This window comes from Dermacentor variabilis, chromosome 9, assembly GCF_050947875.1.
Source record: "Dermacentor variabilis isolate Ectoservices chromosome 9, ASM5094787v1, whole genome shotgun sequence".
Classification (NCBI taxonomy): Eukaryota; Metazoa; Arthropoda; class Arachnida; order Ixodida; family Ixodidae; genus Dermacentor; species Dermacentor variabilis.
Genome location: NC_134576.1, coordinates 51,248,112 through 51,267,479, shown reverse-complemented (window position 1 = coordinate 51,267,479; position 19,368 = coordinate 51,248,112). Strand labels below are relative to the sequence as shown.

The window sequence follows — 19,368 nt, the reverse complement described above, 5'->3', positions numbered from 1 at the left end:
TCTCTGTATCAAACATTTGTCTTTCCCAGATGGCGATTTCGCACAACGTTGGCAAGGTCGGTGTTTGACACGATAGCCACATACCACATTCACAATTGTTTAAAAGTAGTTTCAGAAATGTTATAAAAGAATGGTGCTGTAATATTATGGCTAATCTTGTACTTATTAGTTATATGAAGTAGTTATTTCTGCAGCGTATCCAGAGAATAATTGTGCTGAATAGGTATTTTTGCCCGTTTTGGTTTACGCACTTTCTTAAGAACTACTTGTTTCTCATTGTAGTCCTGAAAATGAGCAATGTTTCGCCTAGGTTTGCGTGGGCTGCCTATGTGGAGCAACCTACCGACAGAGACGCATGACAGCTGTAGCTTTGCCCTGAAAAGTTCATTCAGAACTATTTCATTTATATCGGAGTCACACTCATGAGGCCCTTCTTACATTGCAAAAGATAACCAGGATATTTTATTTTATATACATATACCTCACAGGCCTTCTAGAAGGCATAGTGTAAGGGGGAACTACTTTAACATATCAGTATCGAATCGGAAAAATATAAACATCAGTATAATGAAAGGAGTATAAACACAACATTGAAAATTAATACATTAGGAAATACAATATGTAGAGCAATGACAATAAACGGTAAACTATAACATAATAGCATAATCACATTGTAAACGTTTTTGCATGTTTTACAGTAGTAAGTATTGTAAAAGAAATTGGGACCACCGAAATTCTTTAACTTGTAGAAAAAATGCAGGAAAATTTAAAAAAATGCAAGACGTGTTTAGACGGTTGAAACGGCATATTGATCGGTTAGCAGATTGTGAAATGCACTGTGTTTAGATTGGCAAGCGATGTTATCTCGTAGTGCGTTCCATAAACGGACCGCACGGGCCAAAGCTGAAAAATTAAAATCGCGTGTGTTGCCATAAATTAGGGTGTAGCTGAACTGACTGTTCAGCCGTTGTGACGTCGAAGATGCTTTTTCCAGGTTTGATAAGATTAGGCCATCTGTGTGAGCGAATCTATGAAATAATAATGGAAGGGCAACATGACGGCGAGTAGTTAGTGGTTGCAACAGAAGATCAATTTTTATTTGGGTTACACTTGACTCGTTATTATAATTTTTTTTAATGAAGCGGCTCAGTCTATTCTGGATGCCCTCCAGGAGTTTGATCAGGTAATTTTAATGAGGAGACCATATACAAGAGGCGTATTCTATTTGTGGCCGTACAATAGTTATGTAAGCTAGTTTTCGTCGTGGTGAAGGCGCACTTCTTAACTTGCGGCGCAGAAATGCCTACTACTATGGCCCTCTTTATTCTCACGTCAGTCGTTGACAGACAGACGGTACATACAGCTACTGCTGAAGATGAGACGATATCCCTGGTAGAAGCAGATTCGGCCTCCGCGTAAGGCGCGCCCAGTTTTCCGTCCTCCTGCACAGTAGGCCTCCATGCAGGCTGGCTCAGGTGCATCTGTATCTATTTGTTGTTATTTTTGCTTTACATTTTATAAAAGGTGTCCCAGGTGGCTTAGAACAATCAGTCGAAAGTTAGACCCCTCCCCCCTCCCCCTGTTTCTCGCTTGTTTTCCTACGGGTTTCGTTTTCCTTGTGTGTCTGGTTCCTTTCACACATTCTTGCATGCGCTAACTCAAGAAAACAGCGACATTTCGTTGATATCGAGGCTGCGGCCTCATCACTTCTTTCACTCTCATTTCATCACTCATCACTTTTTCATCACTTCTTTCGTGGTTGTGGAAACGTTTGCGAGTTTTCCGCGGTTGTATTGTTCATCGAAGCAACGTCTTGAAAAAACAAACGTTTGCACGATTCACTCGGCACGAAAAGCGCGTTCGGTTACTTGTTCAGATCTTGAGAGCCACGGCTCATGTACTTACCACCTTTGACGTAGATAACTAATTTCCGGACCAGGAAAGCAAGTCCGCAGAGGATGCACGTAGATAATGCAGGCCAGCCCAAATCTTCCTGCATAAGCATTTGGACAACTCAAATATGCAAATGCGATAACACATTGGTGGGTAGATTGTGCCAGAAAATGCCGTATTCGTACGCCCGTGAATTCCACATCCAGCGGCTGTTTGTTGGTTCTGGGAGCACAGGGTTTCAAACAAACGAATCCATAAATAGCCTCATGTGTGTTCCAAGCGCGTAATAAAGGTCAAAGTTTTAGTTCAAGAACCGTATCGTTCTTCCAGAAGGTTTTCTAGTAAACTGAAATCACACGCGTTATTTTGGAAGGCGTATTCTTAAGCAGCCGCTTGTGATGAAAGCGTTTGGCCATCTGTGCCCACCGAAATCTTCATTATAGTCTCGGTATTCCCTCGTTGCTGCAGTTAAATTTCGTTCTATTGAAATTGTGCATAAGGACACTGCGTTTTAAAAATGGATGTAAAGAAGTCATGGGACAGTTTAGAGGTAACTGCGATTGAAAACGCTTTAGCACAACGTCGTACCTCTTTGAGGTCCGGTATTAATGGTTTAAAACCGCGTTATCAGCATTGCAAGGTTTTGTTCGGGAGTAGACTCGGCACATATTACACTAATTCAACGAGCGAAGTGCAACTGGCGGCGGTGCGGAGAACAACTGCCACTTGCACTGCATACATACGCATATCTTATCCACGTGACCATCTTCCCACACTTTACACACAAACATTTTTCCCCACATTGACACAACTAATAGCAACGCGTTAAAAATGCCCACGTGGGAAGATTGCTCAATAAATGCAACACCTTTTAATTTGGTTGAAATGAAGTGCTTGCACAGCAGGCCATTGGCCCTCCACCACACTGGTATACGATAAAAAATGGAACATGTACAAATAAACTGAAGAACAAGAATCAGACGCTACATCTTCTGTGATAGTGGTTTCAAAATACATTCTTACATAACCGAAAGAGATCATTGAATGAATGTATTGCTGTAGGGCTTAAATAAACAAACAAGATTTTAAACAAACTAAGTTACACCAAATCGAAACTTTCACGGCATAAACTGGAATCAGAGCTTTGACTTAAACAAGAGCAACTAGGCTCTGCAATTGTACTAATGCACAGCAAGGATGCCCTGTCTCCCTAGGTGTTAACGCATCTTGTCAAGGGCGTAGCAGGACGGCGCGAAAACAGCGAATTAGGGTTTGATTTATCCTTCATGCATTTTGCACAAATGGTGCAACAGAAGCTCCCTGGACTGATATAGCAGAGGACGTAGTTCTAATAGCGGAATATACAAGAGATGTACAGACACTTGCGAATATCGGTCCTAACGCAGCGACAATTTAGTCCTGAAGTTTAGCACGGAGAAATCGGGATTTACGAGCTTTAAGTAAGACGAGTAATTACGTGGTGTCGATTCAGCAGAAAGTCATAGCCATAGTCAAACAATTTATGTACTTCGGCGTATGCATAAACGAAGGAGACTTACTCAAGAGCCCACCAATATAATGTGGAAATATAGTGTGGTGCGTGGAATCTGGAAATGAGTAATGGTGCAAACGCTAACGTTCGCAAATGCAATTGCGTGCATAAAGTGGGATATCTTGTCGGAATTTGAAGCTAACCAAAGATGGCTAGGCCGGCTGGCTTTGGTAGCCCACGGTTAAAGCACGAATGATGCAGTGTAGGGTGACAAGGGTTGGGTCGCTTTTGAAGCCAGAGAAGCACCAGAGCAAAATTAGTTTTCAAAAAAGACAAGAACACAGATGAAAACAAATGGGCTGCTAAAGTGCACAAGCATCAGTACCTGAAACGCGGTGATGCAGAATGGGGGAAGAAGAATTTTGGCAGTCAGGTGCAGGTTAATTGGAACTGTAAATAGAGAACTAGGAGCCATCAGAAAGAAAGTGCGAGAAAGAAAGACAGATCCAAAGAATGGAAACAAAATTGACCATGGAGATTTACAAGAATGAGAAGAAAAATAAGGAAAAGCCTGAAATAATTCCAAGGAGAGTGCCTCGCTATTTGACGTCAACTCTGCTTACTTATGGACGAAAACAATTGAGGTAATAATCGGAAGACGACGAGGCATTTGTATGCTGCAAGATAAATTCGGGACTCAGCACATCCTAATGGAATGCGAAGGAATTCACCCAGCGAGAACATTTTGTAATCTACACCTTCCCGAAGCGCACGGCTTTGAAGCGGACGAAAATATCAACCGCTGAGCAGTCGAGATAAGCACGAGACGTTTAGAGTATTGGTGAAAAAAAAAGCTGAAAAGAGATTGATCCGACCGGATCTCTTACACTCATAGGTAGAGGTACACAGTAGATAATACAGGAAACAAAAGTGTTTAAGTAGATATGTGCTAAATACTAGATAAACAAATATAGCATAACTGATTACATCCGACGGGCTGGGCGACTCTCACCGACAGGCTTCAAACGGGATGCCAAAAAATCACCATCGCATAAAGGAAAGCTGTTTTATTGCGATCGATTTTATTTTAGCATCTGCACAAACCCCCCGCGCCCTCCTTTACCATCACTGTGTGGAGAAATAAAGTGAATACTCGATTATGCACGTGTCGAGTGCACATATGGCGCTGTTGTGTCGCTGCGGTTTGCGAAATCGGAGGCAGATTGGGCTCGGTCTTACTGTGGCGTTCACACAGGCAGTACGTTTATCAAATAAACGGCAATACGTTTATCGAATAAAACGGTAGTAGTCGCCTTTGAGTGAGCTCACATCGGTATAGTGAATATAAATCAGTATATTAGGCATGTGGGAAAGAGGAGTTATATAGCCTAGAAGTGCGCGATTTGTTTGCATAAAATTTAAGCTTTCTCGAATTTGCTGCACCCGCGTTCAACATGAAATTTCGTGAGAAGGAGTCAGAAATGTCTGGAAGAAACTCGGATACCATGTCGCGTCCACTACTTCTGATCGCGGCAGCCCCGCTACAAATACAGAGAACACAACGTTGAAGAGCCACCAGCTGGATCTTACGTTATGCATGTGCGATTCCAGTAGTGCGAACCAACGTAATCAACTTTATTATCGTTTTGTGGAGGAAGGAAATGATTACTCGATCATGCATACGCCAAGTGTGGAGAAGGCGCCGTTGTCCCGCCACGCATATTGCAGTTGGAGCTAAATTTAGCCTGCCCGGTTGTATTCAGAGGGGCATATCTCAGCGGCATGTTTGTCGCTAGGAGCCTTAGAGCACTTGGAGCAGTAGTGTAATCTGAGAGAGCTAGGTATGGAATGGGAGGTACAATTACTCGAAGTCAAACCGTCGCTCGTCAGGATGTGTAAGATCAGTAGGTGGCGATACAGAGTACATTTTTTGATCAAAAGGTTCTTTCACCGATGGTGATATTGCAAAACGTTGGCAAGTCTGTGACTGACACGATAAATTATAACTTTAAAATTCTGTAAAAGTACTTTTAAATACTGTAATAAAAGAATGGTGCTCCAATAAAAAGCAGCTAAAGTGGCACTTGATAGGTGTATGGTCTATTAGTGTTCAAAATAGGAAACCGAATTCCTTCCTAACGCATAGCGTTGCAAGTACAACGAAACACTTGCACACGTATGGCCAAGGAAAAATTGGAGGTGAAATTTTAAGTGAGCTAATCAGTACATCAGCTGCTTATGATTGGGATGCCGGTCTGAAAATGGAGCTCAAGGGAGTTGAGAAGAAGCAAGTTTATCATACACATACACACTGCGATATTTCTTACTTGGGCTAAAATTACTTAAATGGTAAAACGACGCTTGAGTTTATCAGCAAGATATCAAAATGAGAATTTGGTGAGGCTTCCAGTTCCAGCCCGCACGTCATAAGCATTTGGTATTCGATCTCTCGATTACATTTCAGTCATATAAGCATAAAAATATCAGGCTGCTTCTTTCAACTGACGGCCAAGCGTCGTCATTACCAGAGACGTGCTGTCGGGAACCAGCTTTGGTGTTGAGCTAAATGCACGTTCATGCATCGCTGTGGAGTAAGTTTTTGTGGAGAGAAATTTTTTTATTGAAGATACTTTTACGAGGGACTGGTCAGATGCTTGAGTGACCACGATCGCCGTTGTCGACTTTTCAAATTCATCAGATAATATTCCTACAACGTAATAAAATGCAGGTATTTGTAATAATTTACAAAATGTCTAATGAGGTAGTTCGAGGTATTTGATATTTAAAATGGTGAAAGTTTGAGGCAGCCTTTGAATGGCATGCCTTCGTTGTGAAACTGTTTTGCTCTTAAAGCGTGCTGCCGTTATCTCAAAGATGCAACAAGCCAGATTTTTCAATTGAAGGGTTTTGATAACATACAGGTCTTCTGCTTGACAGTATATTGAGCGTAAGTAAATGTGGCCTGATGCATTAAACAAAAATTTCAACAAAGAATGGAAACAAAAACCTCTAACAAAACAAAATCGCCGAAGGTGATTTTGCAAAACAGTGCCATGATCGGTGATTGACACGATTACAATATTAGACCTTTAATGAATGAATGTGTGTTGTTTAGTGGCACAGGGGAATGACAACGAAGTCGGCAATCGCATGCCATCTTTAGAGCAACGCCCTCCTTCAAGTTGCTTTTGTTTGGGCAACCACTGAATACAGTCAATTCTTCATGTCTTGTACTCACTCTGCTGGCATGTCGGCCGGTTGTCGCAAAGCAATACGCATCATAAGTTCAGTATGATGCAGATGGAGAACAGTAAGGCAACCCGATGTGAGCAAAAAAACTATCAGCGTTCAAGACGCGCAGCAGAGTGTTCGGTTTATTTATAGCGCTGTTATCAGCAGCATTCCTGCATTACTTATGCAACTTACGACGTTGCGTAATTGTGCGTACTTACCGGCTCGTGGTGTCCTGAGGGTGACAACCAGAGCGATGGCAAGGACAATGGCGCAATCTGTCCATGCACCAAGCCGCACAAACCTTGAAAATAAAGAGGTAGGAGGAATGATCTACAACCTGCTGACAACCGTAAGGATTAGTCGGCTGACTTTTAGGTAAAGCTAGCATAGTCTGAGCATACCGCGTAATACATACTAACGTCAGACACCTTTTGAGTGTGCATTTAGAGTAATCTTTGCAACGTGCCGGAAATTTTTCAACAGTAAGTATGGAGAGAATATTTTTGGTTGCAAGAAAGTATTCCTTTTGCAGCGTATTTCAAGCGTTCCCGGATATATAATGTGCACACATCACACTACGTACTATATGGCAGCTAACAGTCTTCACAATATACAGCGCTCGCTCTTCTAGGCCGAAAACATGTAAAGCACCCTTTGTAGATAGCACTACTTTAAGACCTGAAGAGTATGAAAGAAGGAAACATTACTTTCACGAAATAAAATCCGCATTCTACGAATTAGTGAAATTTCGTAATGAAATATTTTACAAGTTTTATTATTGTACATACTGCAATTACAAGTTGTAGACGGCGATTCCTCGAGGTGTGTTGACAAAAAACTACTTGTGATGATGGCACTGGTTTAGGGACAAGGGCCATCAAGTTTTCGTGGGTCCCACCTCTACTTTGCGTAAAAATGGATTATCTTACATTGAAGCACCAAAGTTATCGCAACTCCATTTTATTTTCTCGCATGAAGAGCTCTGAAATGGCGACATCCACAAAATTCCTTGAAGTGGGTGCGCCTTGCTTGTCCTGCGGCCACAACTTGTGACTTGCAGTGTTTCAACGGTAATCAGTTGGAACTTAATTCGTGCATTTTCAATACTTATTCCGTTGCTCATAATCATTTCTGCCATCCCGAACTTCCACTCCTGAGTAATCTAGGTCAAGCAATTTCTAAAACGACCGTAACAATCAGGTGTTGACAATCAGGTGTATGCTGTGGAACATGTTACCATTGTGGCCGAAAGCTAAAAGCACGAAGAGTTCGCTGTGTTAACCAGCGTCATCAAAATTAATGAACCAATGGATATAATAGAAGATGGGCGCTTTTCTCAATGGAAGTAATGCGAGTAAATCATAAACTTGGTCCTATTGAAGCGAATCCATAGATCTGATTGTTAGCCCGTTGGCGTGGAGCTGTACTGAATATTGACTAGATTCTAGATAAACACATGGAGCTTCGACTAAGCACGTTGTATGCAAGCAAAGTTTTTTTTGTTTCAGCACTCGCTCAAATACGCGAGACTATATAGACTCAAGGCATGGCGATATGCAACAATTCAAGAGAAGTTGTGGAAACTTGGGTGAAATGCACATTCAGACAAAAAACGATGTCTTAGAGAACATTACACGAATTAGTGAATAGATATACGTAATACTCGCAGCAGTAGGAACAAGCTATGCAGGTCAGTTCGATCAGGACCTGTTCAGAATAACAGGTCCTGAGATATATGCAACCACCTTATACAGACTAATAACTTGTGTAAGTGGAGATACCGCCAAGTTATAATTGGTTTACGCAATCGTAGGTGAAACTATGTAACCTTTGGAACCGCCTGGAAGTGTTAAGCCGACTATGTTACACAACATTCACACCGGCGGTAACGCCATCTCCCGAGGTTGTTTAGCCGGAAAGTGACACAGTTCATTAGCCGCTAGCTGGCCGATTCCTTGGCTTTGCGGCTCAAGTGATCGCAAAGTTACTCTACCAATCAGCGGCACAGTGTTAGGAAACACGACTGACGCTTATTTTGTCAGTCCGTGACTGCGCGAGCAGACGTGAAAGGCAGCAATCGGGATATACTGGTATATGGGTGCGGCGGTGGGCAGTTCGCGTTCGCGGTGTGAACATCGGCCGCTCTGGGTAGTTCTTTGGTCGCTAGTTGCAGTCGCTTGTGGACCCTATGTCAGTCGCTGGTGTGAATGTCACCTTAGTGTTTGTTCCCGCGTATTGGGAGCTACTTTGCCCGCGCGACTGTCGCTTTCTGCGCAAAGTTTAGACGGTTACCGTGTCAGGCAATGAACACGGTTAGTCTCTCGAAATCACTATCCTGTTGTTGCGACGCCTACTCACCTGAAACTCCTCTCATTTCACATGAAGAAAAAGAATTGCCCATGAAATTTCGCACAGAAGATGACTAAATTAATGGGATAATCTTGGGCAAGTAATTGCCTTCCGATACGAGGCGACATCGTTAGAAAAAAAAACAGCAACAACAGCATATCTTATTTTCCTCATGTCATTGGTATACAATTAGTACACCTTCTATAACGAGTGCACTTGGCCGTGGTGGATTAAACGCTGCTCCTCCATAATGACACAGTAGTAAACACTGGCTAATGGCTGTGTGATGCGCACTTGTGTCGGCTCGCTTGAAATCTTTCAGTGCTCAAAAGCGATGGACGAAGAGATGCGTGAGCCGAAGCTCAGGAACTGTCTTCGGGCCAAGTTCATCACTTATTTCATCAAACTTCTCTATTTTCCCTCACCACACGTGCGCCCTCTGGCGTCCTATATGAATGGTCATCCTAGATGTCGCCTGGCGTACTTTGACTTTGCGCGCTCTTGCAATGTTTCTAGGCAGAATCTTGAGCAATCAGTCAGTCGCTGCAGCATGCTGCATCATCATTGTCAGATATGGGGCAGTTAACAAGCATGGTTGGTGTCAGTGCACACTGGCACACTGGCGAACAAACACATATCCTAATAATTTATTTGGTTCAAAAATGTTCTAGGCGCAACCTTTTTTTTCACGTATTTTTTGACAACAAACGTTCACTTTAAATTTTGATATTTGATTTGACCACTATTTCAATCATAGCTCTTTTCCCCCTATACTGTTTCCATTTTCGTCCGCTGACTGTCGCGTATTTCTATCGTGGCGCAATGCAACGGTGGCGGTGGGGCAGAGGATAGAACCCTCACCGCGGCCACTTTTTAAATGCGTGAGCATTTGTGTGCCTACCCAAAGAGAAAAGGCGTCCGTCTGTGCGTCGATTTAGCAAGACGATCGCTTTCAAGACAGGGCCCGCAGCAGCGAACGAATTTACGTACGTGCTACCTCTCGCTTTAGCGCGAACTAAGCGGCGAGAAGACGCCGCTTGTACGCACTAATCAGTTGATTAGGACTGTCTAGATTAGTACAACGGTATGTTAGTGATTCTAGAATAACATCAAATACCAATAAATTGTTTTCCTAAAAGTTCTTTGCGATATGATTGGGAAAAAACCACTGGCTCAGGGCTGGCTGTAGATATGTTGTGGAGGTCTTTGCTTTGGCTCCTCACTGCTTTGCGGACCAACGCGCTGTGGCTGGCTCTGCTTTCCTTGCTCTAAAGGCGGCTGTCGGAAAGCGATTGTCCTCTGATACAAACGTCCGTTTGAAATCAGTGCCTGTGCGGCCTCCTCGTATGTTGTCCTCCTCACATCGGCTGATACGTCAGCCACGCACTCGCCCAAATCCACGAAACCTTTATGTGTTCTTAGTGACGCAGATGCCTTGCGATGTGGCAGTATCCACATTTATTCCGGTCGGCAGATATCTCGCATTGATATAAGCATGCGCCCAGAAAATGTGGGGGAATAATCTCGTGCATGGACAATACGATATAGCCTTATTGACAACGTCGAGACTAATAGCACTAACGTTATTGCCAAAGTCGAGACAATAGCAATTCTAACAAATATTTTTTTGAGCAAATATCTAACTCAAGCTATATCGCGGGGTGGCGGTTCCTCCCATGCGTTTATCACTGTTTTCGTAATTTTTACAACGTTAAGATGGACTCTGCATATTACTTGTGATTGATAGCCTAAACAATTCGATATGTAAACATAAAGTTAACATCCTTAGTTCTGTGAATAAATTTTAAACCATGAACTGAATATTGCACTAACCCTGCTCTGAAGCAATCCGGTATAAGTAGTGTATGACATCAATTCTAAATTTAGACCAAACAGGAATACTGTTAGCTCATTGGACCTTAGATCGGGCTTCAGGTGGCAGCACGGTCGCCGCGTTAGTGTTAGTTTGACACCAACTTGGGTCACTGCGTATATCCACTTGATATGTGCCCCTCTTCAATCGACCTTTTGTTCCACTGCATGGGCCCCACTTAATGGGCCCCTCTTCAATGGACCTCTTTGACGTCAACTTGCGTCACTGCGTTGACACCAACTTGGGTTACTGCGTATGTCACGCTTGGTATGTGCCCCTCTTCAATGAACCAGTCTGACTCTCACTAACTACTCGCCTAAATTACGTTTGCATCCCACTCACTCGATGATGACGCGCAGACAAATCACTTTGGGCGTTTGCGAAAGCGCAGTAATCGGCAGGTCAGTTTTCTTTCTCGGCTAGTTATTAGGTCTTATGAAATTTTTATGCAGTTTAATTTACGTGCCATAAACACAATATGATAGTGAAGCACGCCATAGTGGGGCAAACCTGACTATATCGCCTAGGATTAACTGACGTCAATTTAATGTGCACGAGCATGTTTTCTATTTCTCCTTTATGTAAATGTGGCCACCATTGCCCATATCTAACTCAGCAGCCTAATGACAAGCACCATAATTCACCATGGTTGCGCCTTTTTGCGTGAAAGAAGGTAAAAATGTGAACTTTTGCATGCATAAAAACTACAAACTCCTTGGTTGACGGACTTCGCAGAGTAAAAATTGCGAAGACTAATCTGCACAACTAGTTGCTTCATCTCAAGTAAATTTAAATATATTTCCAAGTGCAATCGCCTAATCATTGCAGGTCCATTTTTTCGGAAATTTTATGCGACAAAAATAGACGCTATTCCAATTACATTCTAAATTGCTGGAATATATACACAACCTATATGCATAAATATAACATCGAGTTGTGATTTACAGACATAGTGCAAACGAAACCCCTGAAGCTTTAAACGAAGAAAACCGTCTGATTGATCCGAATTCAAGTGCGGCATCCTAGAAAATATTAGCGGCGCGTTCACCGCAGCAGTACAATAAAATTCAAACTATTTTTTTGTATCAGTAAATGCTCTTACCGGTGACAGGTGCATCTTTGCCTAGCGGTCGTGCTGCACGGATAAGATGGAAGAAGACACAAAAAAACATGGTACAGCGAAACATAGACGCTTAAATCGCTGCTAAATGTCTCAATCAAAGTCTATCGTCTGTTTCGCGCTGCTTGTGGCCACACGGTTAACATGGTCTGTCTTCAAAGGGCTCTACTTTCGTGCAGAGGAAGCTGAGGTTGTCGAATGTTAAGGAATCCTTTCTGATGGTTTGTATCTACTGCAGCATATCTGCACACAAGGCACCATTCCAGAGAAAGATGGAGGTTTCATGTGAACAGTCGAATAAGAAATGTCACTGTAGTCAACGTTTTGAGAAGAGGACTGTCTTTTTTAAAACGTTGGCCACAACAACATTGACTGCTCTGCCAGTGTTTGGCCATGAAACAGAGTACATACATATCTCCTCTGAATTGGCCTGCAATAAGGGACGGCCAAGCGAATATTTGGGCTCCACTTCAATTCTATGACGATAAATTTGGAAGATGTAAATATAAATTTGATAAGAAGATTCAGGCGCTATATGTTCTGTCATTTGTTTCAAAACCGAATGTTGGCTAACCCGATGAGTGCAGTGATGTTATTCCAGTATTTAATTAATAAACGAAACTCTTTAATATGCGGAGCCCGAAACAAATGACGATACACAAAATCAAAATTTTATTGTAAAAACAGAGACCCCAAAGTATGCAACCTGCTTCTTACCGGCTGGCTCATCGTCATTCTGAAAAAGGATGACGAGACAGTTTAGGGAAGTTTTTTTTTTATTGGCATATACGTATTTAAAAACTTGCGGCTCAAATATGAAGTAGACTGCAGCGGTCTACTAGTTCTATGTCACGAATAACATACCAAAAGCACTCGTTGGAGAAGTTTGCAAAAGATCGCAGGTAAGTTATTACCTGAGAATTTCCAGGACATTTTTGGTTAGCATCTAATAAACTTCGGAAGTGTCGGATACGATGGCATACATTCTCATGTGAACGACTTACGAAGTCACAGCGATAACTTGGTGCCTATGAGATTCAGTGGGGGATTCAGGGGTGGCACCGTCGGTGGCGGTCGCTCTCCCCCTCACATCAGTGTAGCAACACCAGCCCTCTCTTTCTCCAGTCCGTGTCATACGCGTCCTTCATCAACTTGCCTGTTCGAGAGTCACCCTATTCCCCAACCCCCGTGCTACTGCGAGCCCAGTGGAACTTCTCTTCCCGATGTTACCATCCAACGCTTATTACGCGATCGTAATTCGAGCCGAGGAGGAGCGCGAAAAGAAATACATTGCGAGGTGTGGGCGCCAGCAATATCGTAATCTGAACAAAACACGTGCTCTAACAATTGCAGTTGACATTCTCCATTTGATGTAAATGATGAAATGTTGGTGCCCGGAATTCGTAAAGGCGCGGAAGAAGGTACAGCTTGTTCAGTGCTCGAAGCTCCTGCCTCAACCCTTAGCTGGCAGCTGAACAACTTTCTTGATTGGCATCGTCCACCGCCTATAAGATATATCATGGCATAAACACTTCGACAAGGTAAGTGTGCGTTCTTGACAGGCATATTTAAGTCCATAAAGAAGCTTGGATGAAACAACAAAAACAAAGATATTAAATATTAAAATTAAAATTAATTTTTAATGTGACCAGAAGTGATCACCACGTGCGGTAAGGAGCGAATGATGAAGCCAACAGCGTGTGAAGCAGGAACAAGCCAGAATCGAGGATACTTAGAACGGTTAACATGCTCTTAAGTTATAGTGCACAAGTTTCGGAATTTCACCCTCATGCGAATGTGGCAACCACGGCCGGGTTCAGCGCTGTGAAACCACTGTCAACATAAGACAGCCACTGAGCTTGCACAGTGCATTTTTAAAATTTTCGTATGACGATGTAAGCCATCTGAAGAGGCATCAAACAAAGATTTCCGCAATGTTGTTTTAGCCTTCAAACATGCAGGCACTTCACCCATAATATGCTCCCTAATACAAACCAGGTCAATGATCAATACAAGGGGACAGCGTTCTGTGGAAGCGCAGAAAAAGACTCGAAGCTCGCTTTGTTTTACTACGCGCCTGCATGTAGTCCGCCAAATTGAGCATCTCTCGACTGCGTAGCGTAAAACGAAATATACTAACGACTCCTTTACTCGATGAATGTTTTTGATGAGGTCTTTCATAACGTTGCAGGTTTTCTGCGTAACAATATAGTGAGTGTAAGTTCCCACACGCATGACAGCGCCCCTGTCGCGATTAACTCCACGGAAGCTTGCGCCCCTTGGGCTACTCTTTCTTGCCCCTATGATGCAGTTATTGCAGCTTTGTACGTTGTGTTAATTTTCTGTGCACGTGCACTACAGCAGCACACACTAAAGAAGTATCGTTTCACATCGCGACCGCGAGTGACGCGTAAGGGTATGGGTGCTATAGCGCACATGACGCTATCGGCCCTCGTTGCGCCTAGACGTCATACACAGTCCGCATCGCAGATCATATTCAAGACAGGGTTCGCGCAGCCGCGCCACACATAGCAGCAGCAGAGTAGAGGGCCCCGTTGTAAACATTCACTTGCTATCTAAAAAACCGAGCATGGTTTCCGCGCGCACTGGCAAACATGAACACGTTACACTCAACGGCCACGGACACTCGCCGTCAAAACGCTGGTGTAAGGAAGCGCGGCAGCTACAGAGAGCGAAGTGACCTTCGTGCTGTCTATCGGGGCTTCAGCGCAGCCGTCGGTTCACTCCCAAAGCAGATCGCTGTCAAGATAATGCCCAAGCTCCCACGCGCAACCGCGCCGTGGGACAGTATCGTGGTACCACTGGCAGGGTAGCACCGTTTAGTACCGCATGGTGGCACAGTGGTAACGGGAGCGTAAGGGAGCGGTGGTAAGGCGAGCTTAAGAAGAAGCACATGCTTGCTGCGGTAAAGCTATGGAAACTATGGAGCATGTTCTATTTGAATGTGAAGACGTCTACCCAGCGGTCTATTTAGGAACCACTGGCCTTCTTGAAGCCCTTGGGTTCAGTGAGAGCAGTAGCAAAGTAAACATGTCCGCAATAGGAATTAGTAAGAGGCGATTGGAGGATTGGTGGAATAAAAGCAGGGAAACGACAAAAAACGAAGACGCACAAAAGCACAGTTCGCAATAGGGGATCAGAAAATTTGTTTGTGGCAGTTTACAGTTTTTTTTCTTTTTTATTGTTTAACCTAGGTAGGACATTAGATAGTATAATAGCAAGAGCTTGGCGGTGCGACCCACTGCGCCGTTCCGGGAGCAAAATATACCGGGAGTAAAAGTCTATGGTTCAAATACTGGTGCAAACAAAGATAAAATGTGAAAGTGAAAGTTGGTTATCAGAAATACGTGAGAAAAAGAAGGCAGCACCTAGAATATTTTGGAACCACATAAAATTATTAGGCAGGAAGTGAGCAACAATATAACAACATATCCTAGACGAAGATGGAAACAAACTGGAAGGGGAAGCGGCAATAAATTACATCCAAAAAATAATAGCTGAATCGTTCCATGACAATGACGAGGTTGTATTTGAAGAAAAAAAAGAGCATGAAAGATGCTCGGGTGGAAAAGGAGCTGGTGCTGTGAAATTTCAACTGGAAGAAAGCCGAAGAGAAAATTCCTAAGCGCACAGCCACAGGGCTAGACGAGTTTCCCGTGAGGCTGATTAATGAACTAGGGCCTATAAGTAAGGAAGCTCTTTAAAAGATAGACGAATACCAGACAATGTGGGACAAAGTATAATGAATTTATTTATAAAGGTAAGGAGGAGAAAGACAGAATTCACTCGTTGACCATTACATCGGTAATATACAGGCTAGCAATGTAGGCAATCGAATTAAAGCTGCAAGCATGGGCAGAGAATGGCATTAAGCGAGAGCTTCAGAATGGCTTCAGAATAGGTAGGCGTTTGGATGATAACTTGTTTATTCTTATTCAGCGTATTGAAATATCAAAAACGGGAAGCAGACCATTGTATGTGGCCTTTTTAGACATTACAGGAGCCTACGACAACGTAGACTGCAACTTTTTGTGAGATATTCTGGAAGGGAAAGTCTTGGGTGGCGATTGTCTACAGCTTTTGAAAGAGATTTACCTAGAAAATACCGTTTGCGTTGAATGGGAAGTGATGAGGAGCGAGGAGAAAGTTCATATCAACAAGGGAATGAGGCAGGGGTGCCCTTTATCCACGCTGCTGTTTATGATGTACATGGCGAGGATGGATAGAGCGGAAGAAGGAAGTAATATCCGGTTTCATCTCTCATACAAACAGGCGGGTGCAGTAGTAGAGCAGCAACTCCCAGGCTGTTGCTAGCTAACAAGCAAAGTGATTTGCAACGTCTGGCTAATATCTGTGGACAGGAAGGCAAAAATTTAGGTTTGAAATTTAGTGTTAGAAAATCAGGTGTTATGGTACTCAATCAAAAAGTTAACACAGTGGAGATACAAGGCCAAGAAATACCTAGGGTAAAAGAATATAAATACCATGGTATATGAATAAACGAAGGCAATAGATATATGGAAACACAGGAAAAACCATAACAGTAAAGGGGAAGAAAAATGCAGCAATAATGAAGCAGAGAGCGCTATGGGGATACAATAGGTACGAGATCCTCTGAGGTATGTAGAAAGGTGTAATGGTTCCAGAACTTACTTTTGGAAATGCAGTTTGCTTTAAATCAGGGGTACAATCAGAACTTGAAGGGTCAGTGGGTCACCTCGCATTGGGCGCTCACGGGAAGACTACAAATGAAGCTGTGCAGGGTGATATGGGCTGGACTAGTTTTGAAGTGAGGGAAGCTCGCAGTAAAAATGAGTATGAAGAACGACTGAGGAATATGGAAGAAAGTAAATGGGCTGGGAGAGTGTTCAGGTATCTGTACAGGAAAAACATTGATTCACAGTGGAGGAAAAGAATTAGGAAGCTTACCAGCAAGTATGCGGCCTGTAGAGTGGGCCACACAGCAACAAAGAAGGTCAAGCGGAAAGTCAGAGAGGCTGAAATAATCTCATGGGTAGCGGCAATGGAAAAGAAACCTGCCATGAGTAACTAGTTAAGAGAAAAAAACGAAATCAGGAAAGAAACCCTTTATGATAACAAACGGAAGCTCATTACATGCCTTAGAACACGCACCTATAAAGCGAGATATAAGAAGGAAGAAGGAGCATGTGCTTGCGGCAGTAAAGCTAGGGAAACGATGGAGCATGTTTTATTAGAATGTGAAGACTTCTACCCAGCGGTCGATTTAGGCACCACTGGCCTCTTTGAAGCCCTTGGGTTCTGCGGGAGCAGTGGTAAAGCAAACATGTCCGTAAGAGGCGTTAAGAGGCGATTGGAGGATCGGTGGAAGTAAAGTAGGTAAACGACAAACGACGGAGACGTACAAAAGCACAGTTCGCAATAGGGGATCAGAAAATTTGGACGTGGTAGTTCATAGTGTTTTTGTTTTCTTTTTCATTGTTTAACCTAGGTAGGACATTGGGCAGTATAATAGCAAGGGCTTGGTGGCGCAACCTACCGCTCCGTTCCAAAGGGGACGCTCATAACATCCATCCATTTATCCATCTAGATAAGTAAGCTGACATTTCGCGGGCGCCTGCTCTTCATGCAGCGGGATCGATGGCCACGACATGTGTTCGAATATTTGACGGTAAGATGCCTTCGTACGGCGTGGTTGAGGCGTATCTACGGAATGGTGAAGCTGCTTGGTTTTTTCAAGGAACCGCTGAATGCGGAGGGCGGCCAAGCTTACGAACACGAGGTGCGCCGACGGGTGACTGAAGAGCAGAGACGCAGGTGGGGAACAACTTTGCCGCCGTGCGCTTGTACGACAACAGTTTGTGAAGGGCGCTGCTGTTCGAGGCCTGCGCTGGAGCTCTTCGGACACGTGTGCGCATGAAAATGTACGACAGTGCCGTGACTAATGTTAATGTGTTGCAGAAGTGCATGCAGAATCGCGGACGAAACGATCAAACATGTGGTGTTGAACTGCAACCAACTAGGCGGGCCCGTAAAGGCGAACACAAGGCTCGAAGTCGCACTGGGTTTCGCGGACACGAATGGTGCAGTCGACACCAGTGCTGTAATGCTGACAAAGTGGCGCCTTGATTGTTGGAGAGGAGCAACGCTCAAGTGTTGATAGTTGTGTGCGCCACCGTGCCCTTTGGTTTCCCTCCACCCTGTACTTGTGGGTTGTGTAGTTGTGTACACCATTTCGGCCTTTCATTTCTCTCCCCTCTTACTTGCGGGTCGTTTCTTTGCTGTTTTGTTTATTTATGTATTTTTCGTTTTTTCATGGCTAGGGCGTGCAATTGACATGCCTTCCCGTTGCAAAGGTTGAAGCCGCATTGCATCATTATCAATCACTCGAGAGGATCCTGACCGCTTAAACGCGTTATGCACGACATGTCTCGGTGTTAGAATTTTGGCGTCTGCGCTACATTTCTTCAATGCTAATCGGATCACCATCGGCATTCACGTAATGCTGGAGACGACCATATCAGGAGGTGCTCTATCATACGCGAATGCGCCGAACAGATTTCTTTGCTGTGCCCACACGTTTCCACCGTAGTCACCTGTCGCGGGCTCTTTCAATATAGGACACCTCACCCTTGAACAACGGGCAGCGACATCGCAGAATTTAGAGTTGCCGTCATCAAATGGCGCTGCAGGTCTGCTGTGATCTCCAGTTACAAGAAACCTCAGTTGCAGTAGACCGCTACGTGGAAAATCCGGCGCACTCTGATACATCCAACTAGTTACACTAGTTACTAGTTACATAGTTACCTACTAGGTACTAGTTAACTAGTTACGTACACCATACATATAAAGTTTCTCACCTCATTTTAGGCCTGCTTTAATAACTGCCACCATGTTTGAGCACACACCGTCAGTCACCTCCGCCACGATTTCACCGGCGTCCACGATGAAACAGATCATCTCCACTGCGAGTGCAATCGATAGCTGTTCTTTTACGATTTCAAGACGCAACAGAAGCACCAATGTAATGTGTACCCGCATAACATACACACGACCAAATGGTTGTATCGACACTGCTTTCTGTTTATCATGTGAGGCATGCGAGAGCAGTCACTGCTGTAAATATTCATTCCATTTTCAGATGTCCTGTCACTGCGTGTCAAATATATCCGCTGCCAGTAGCAAAGGCAGTACAGGAAGGGCCGCCTCATTGCGCCCTGTGTTCTAAACCTATCCGTGCCACGTACCGACGAACGGCCCTTTCTGTTACCTGTATGCAAAAGTCTCAAAGGATGTCAATACTTAATAAGGACTATCTTTCTGATGCTTCTGTTCGGCCCCATGCCATGTTAGCGGATTACGGCGTAAGACTGCTCCGCACTTTTCTAATCATACTTATACTAAGCA

At 43.7% G+C, this 19,368-nt stretch overlaps 1 protein-coding gene across 1 annotated transcript in view; it reads right to left on the bottom strand.

Annotated features, from left to right (window-relative positions):
• The window catches only part of LOC142592671 (uncharacterized), a 473,797-nt gene that overhangs the window by 99,842 nt on the left and 354,587 nt on the right, over positions 1-19,368 (bottom strand). Inside the window, exons 41-44 of the mRNA XM_075704237.1 lie at positions 12,679-12,697; positions 11,944-11,976; positions 6,838-6,920; positions 1,906-1,993 (exon numbers count right to left, since the gene is read on the bottom strand). Of these exons, the coding sequence (XP_075560352.1) occupies positions 1,906-1,993; positions 6,838-6,920; positions 11,944-11,976; positions 12,679-12,697 (223 nt within the window). The remainder of the gene's footprint in view (positions 1-1,905; positions 1,994-6,837; positions 6,921-11,943; positions 11,977-12,678; positions 12,698-19,368) is intronic.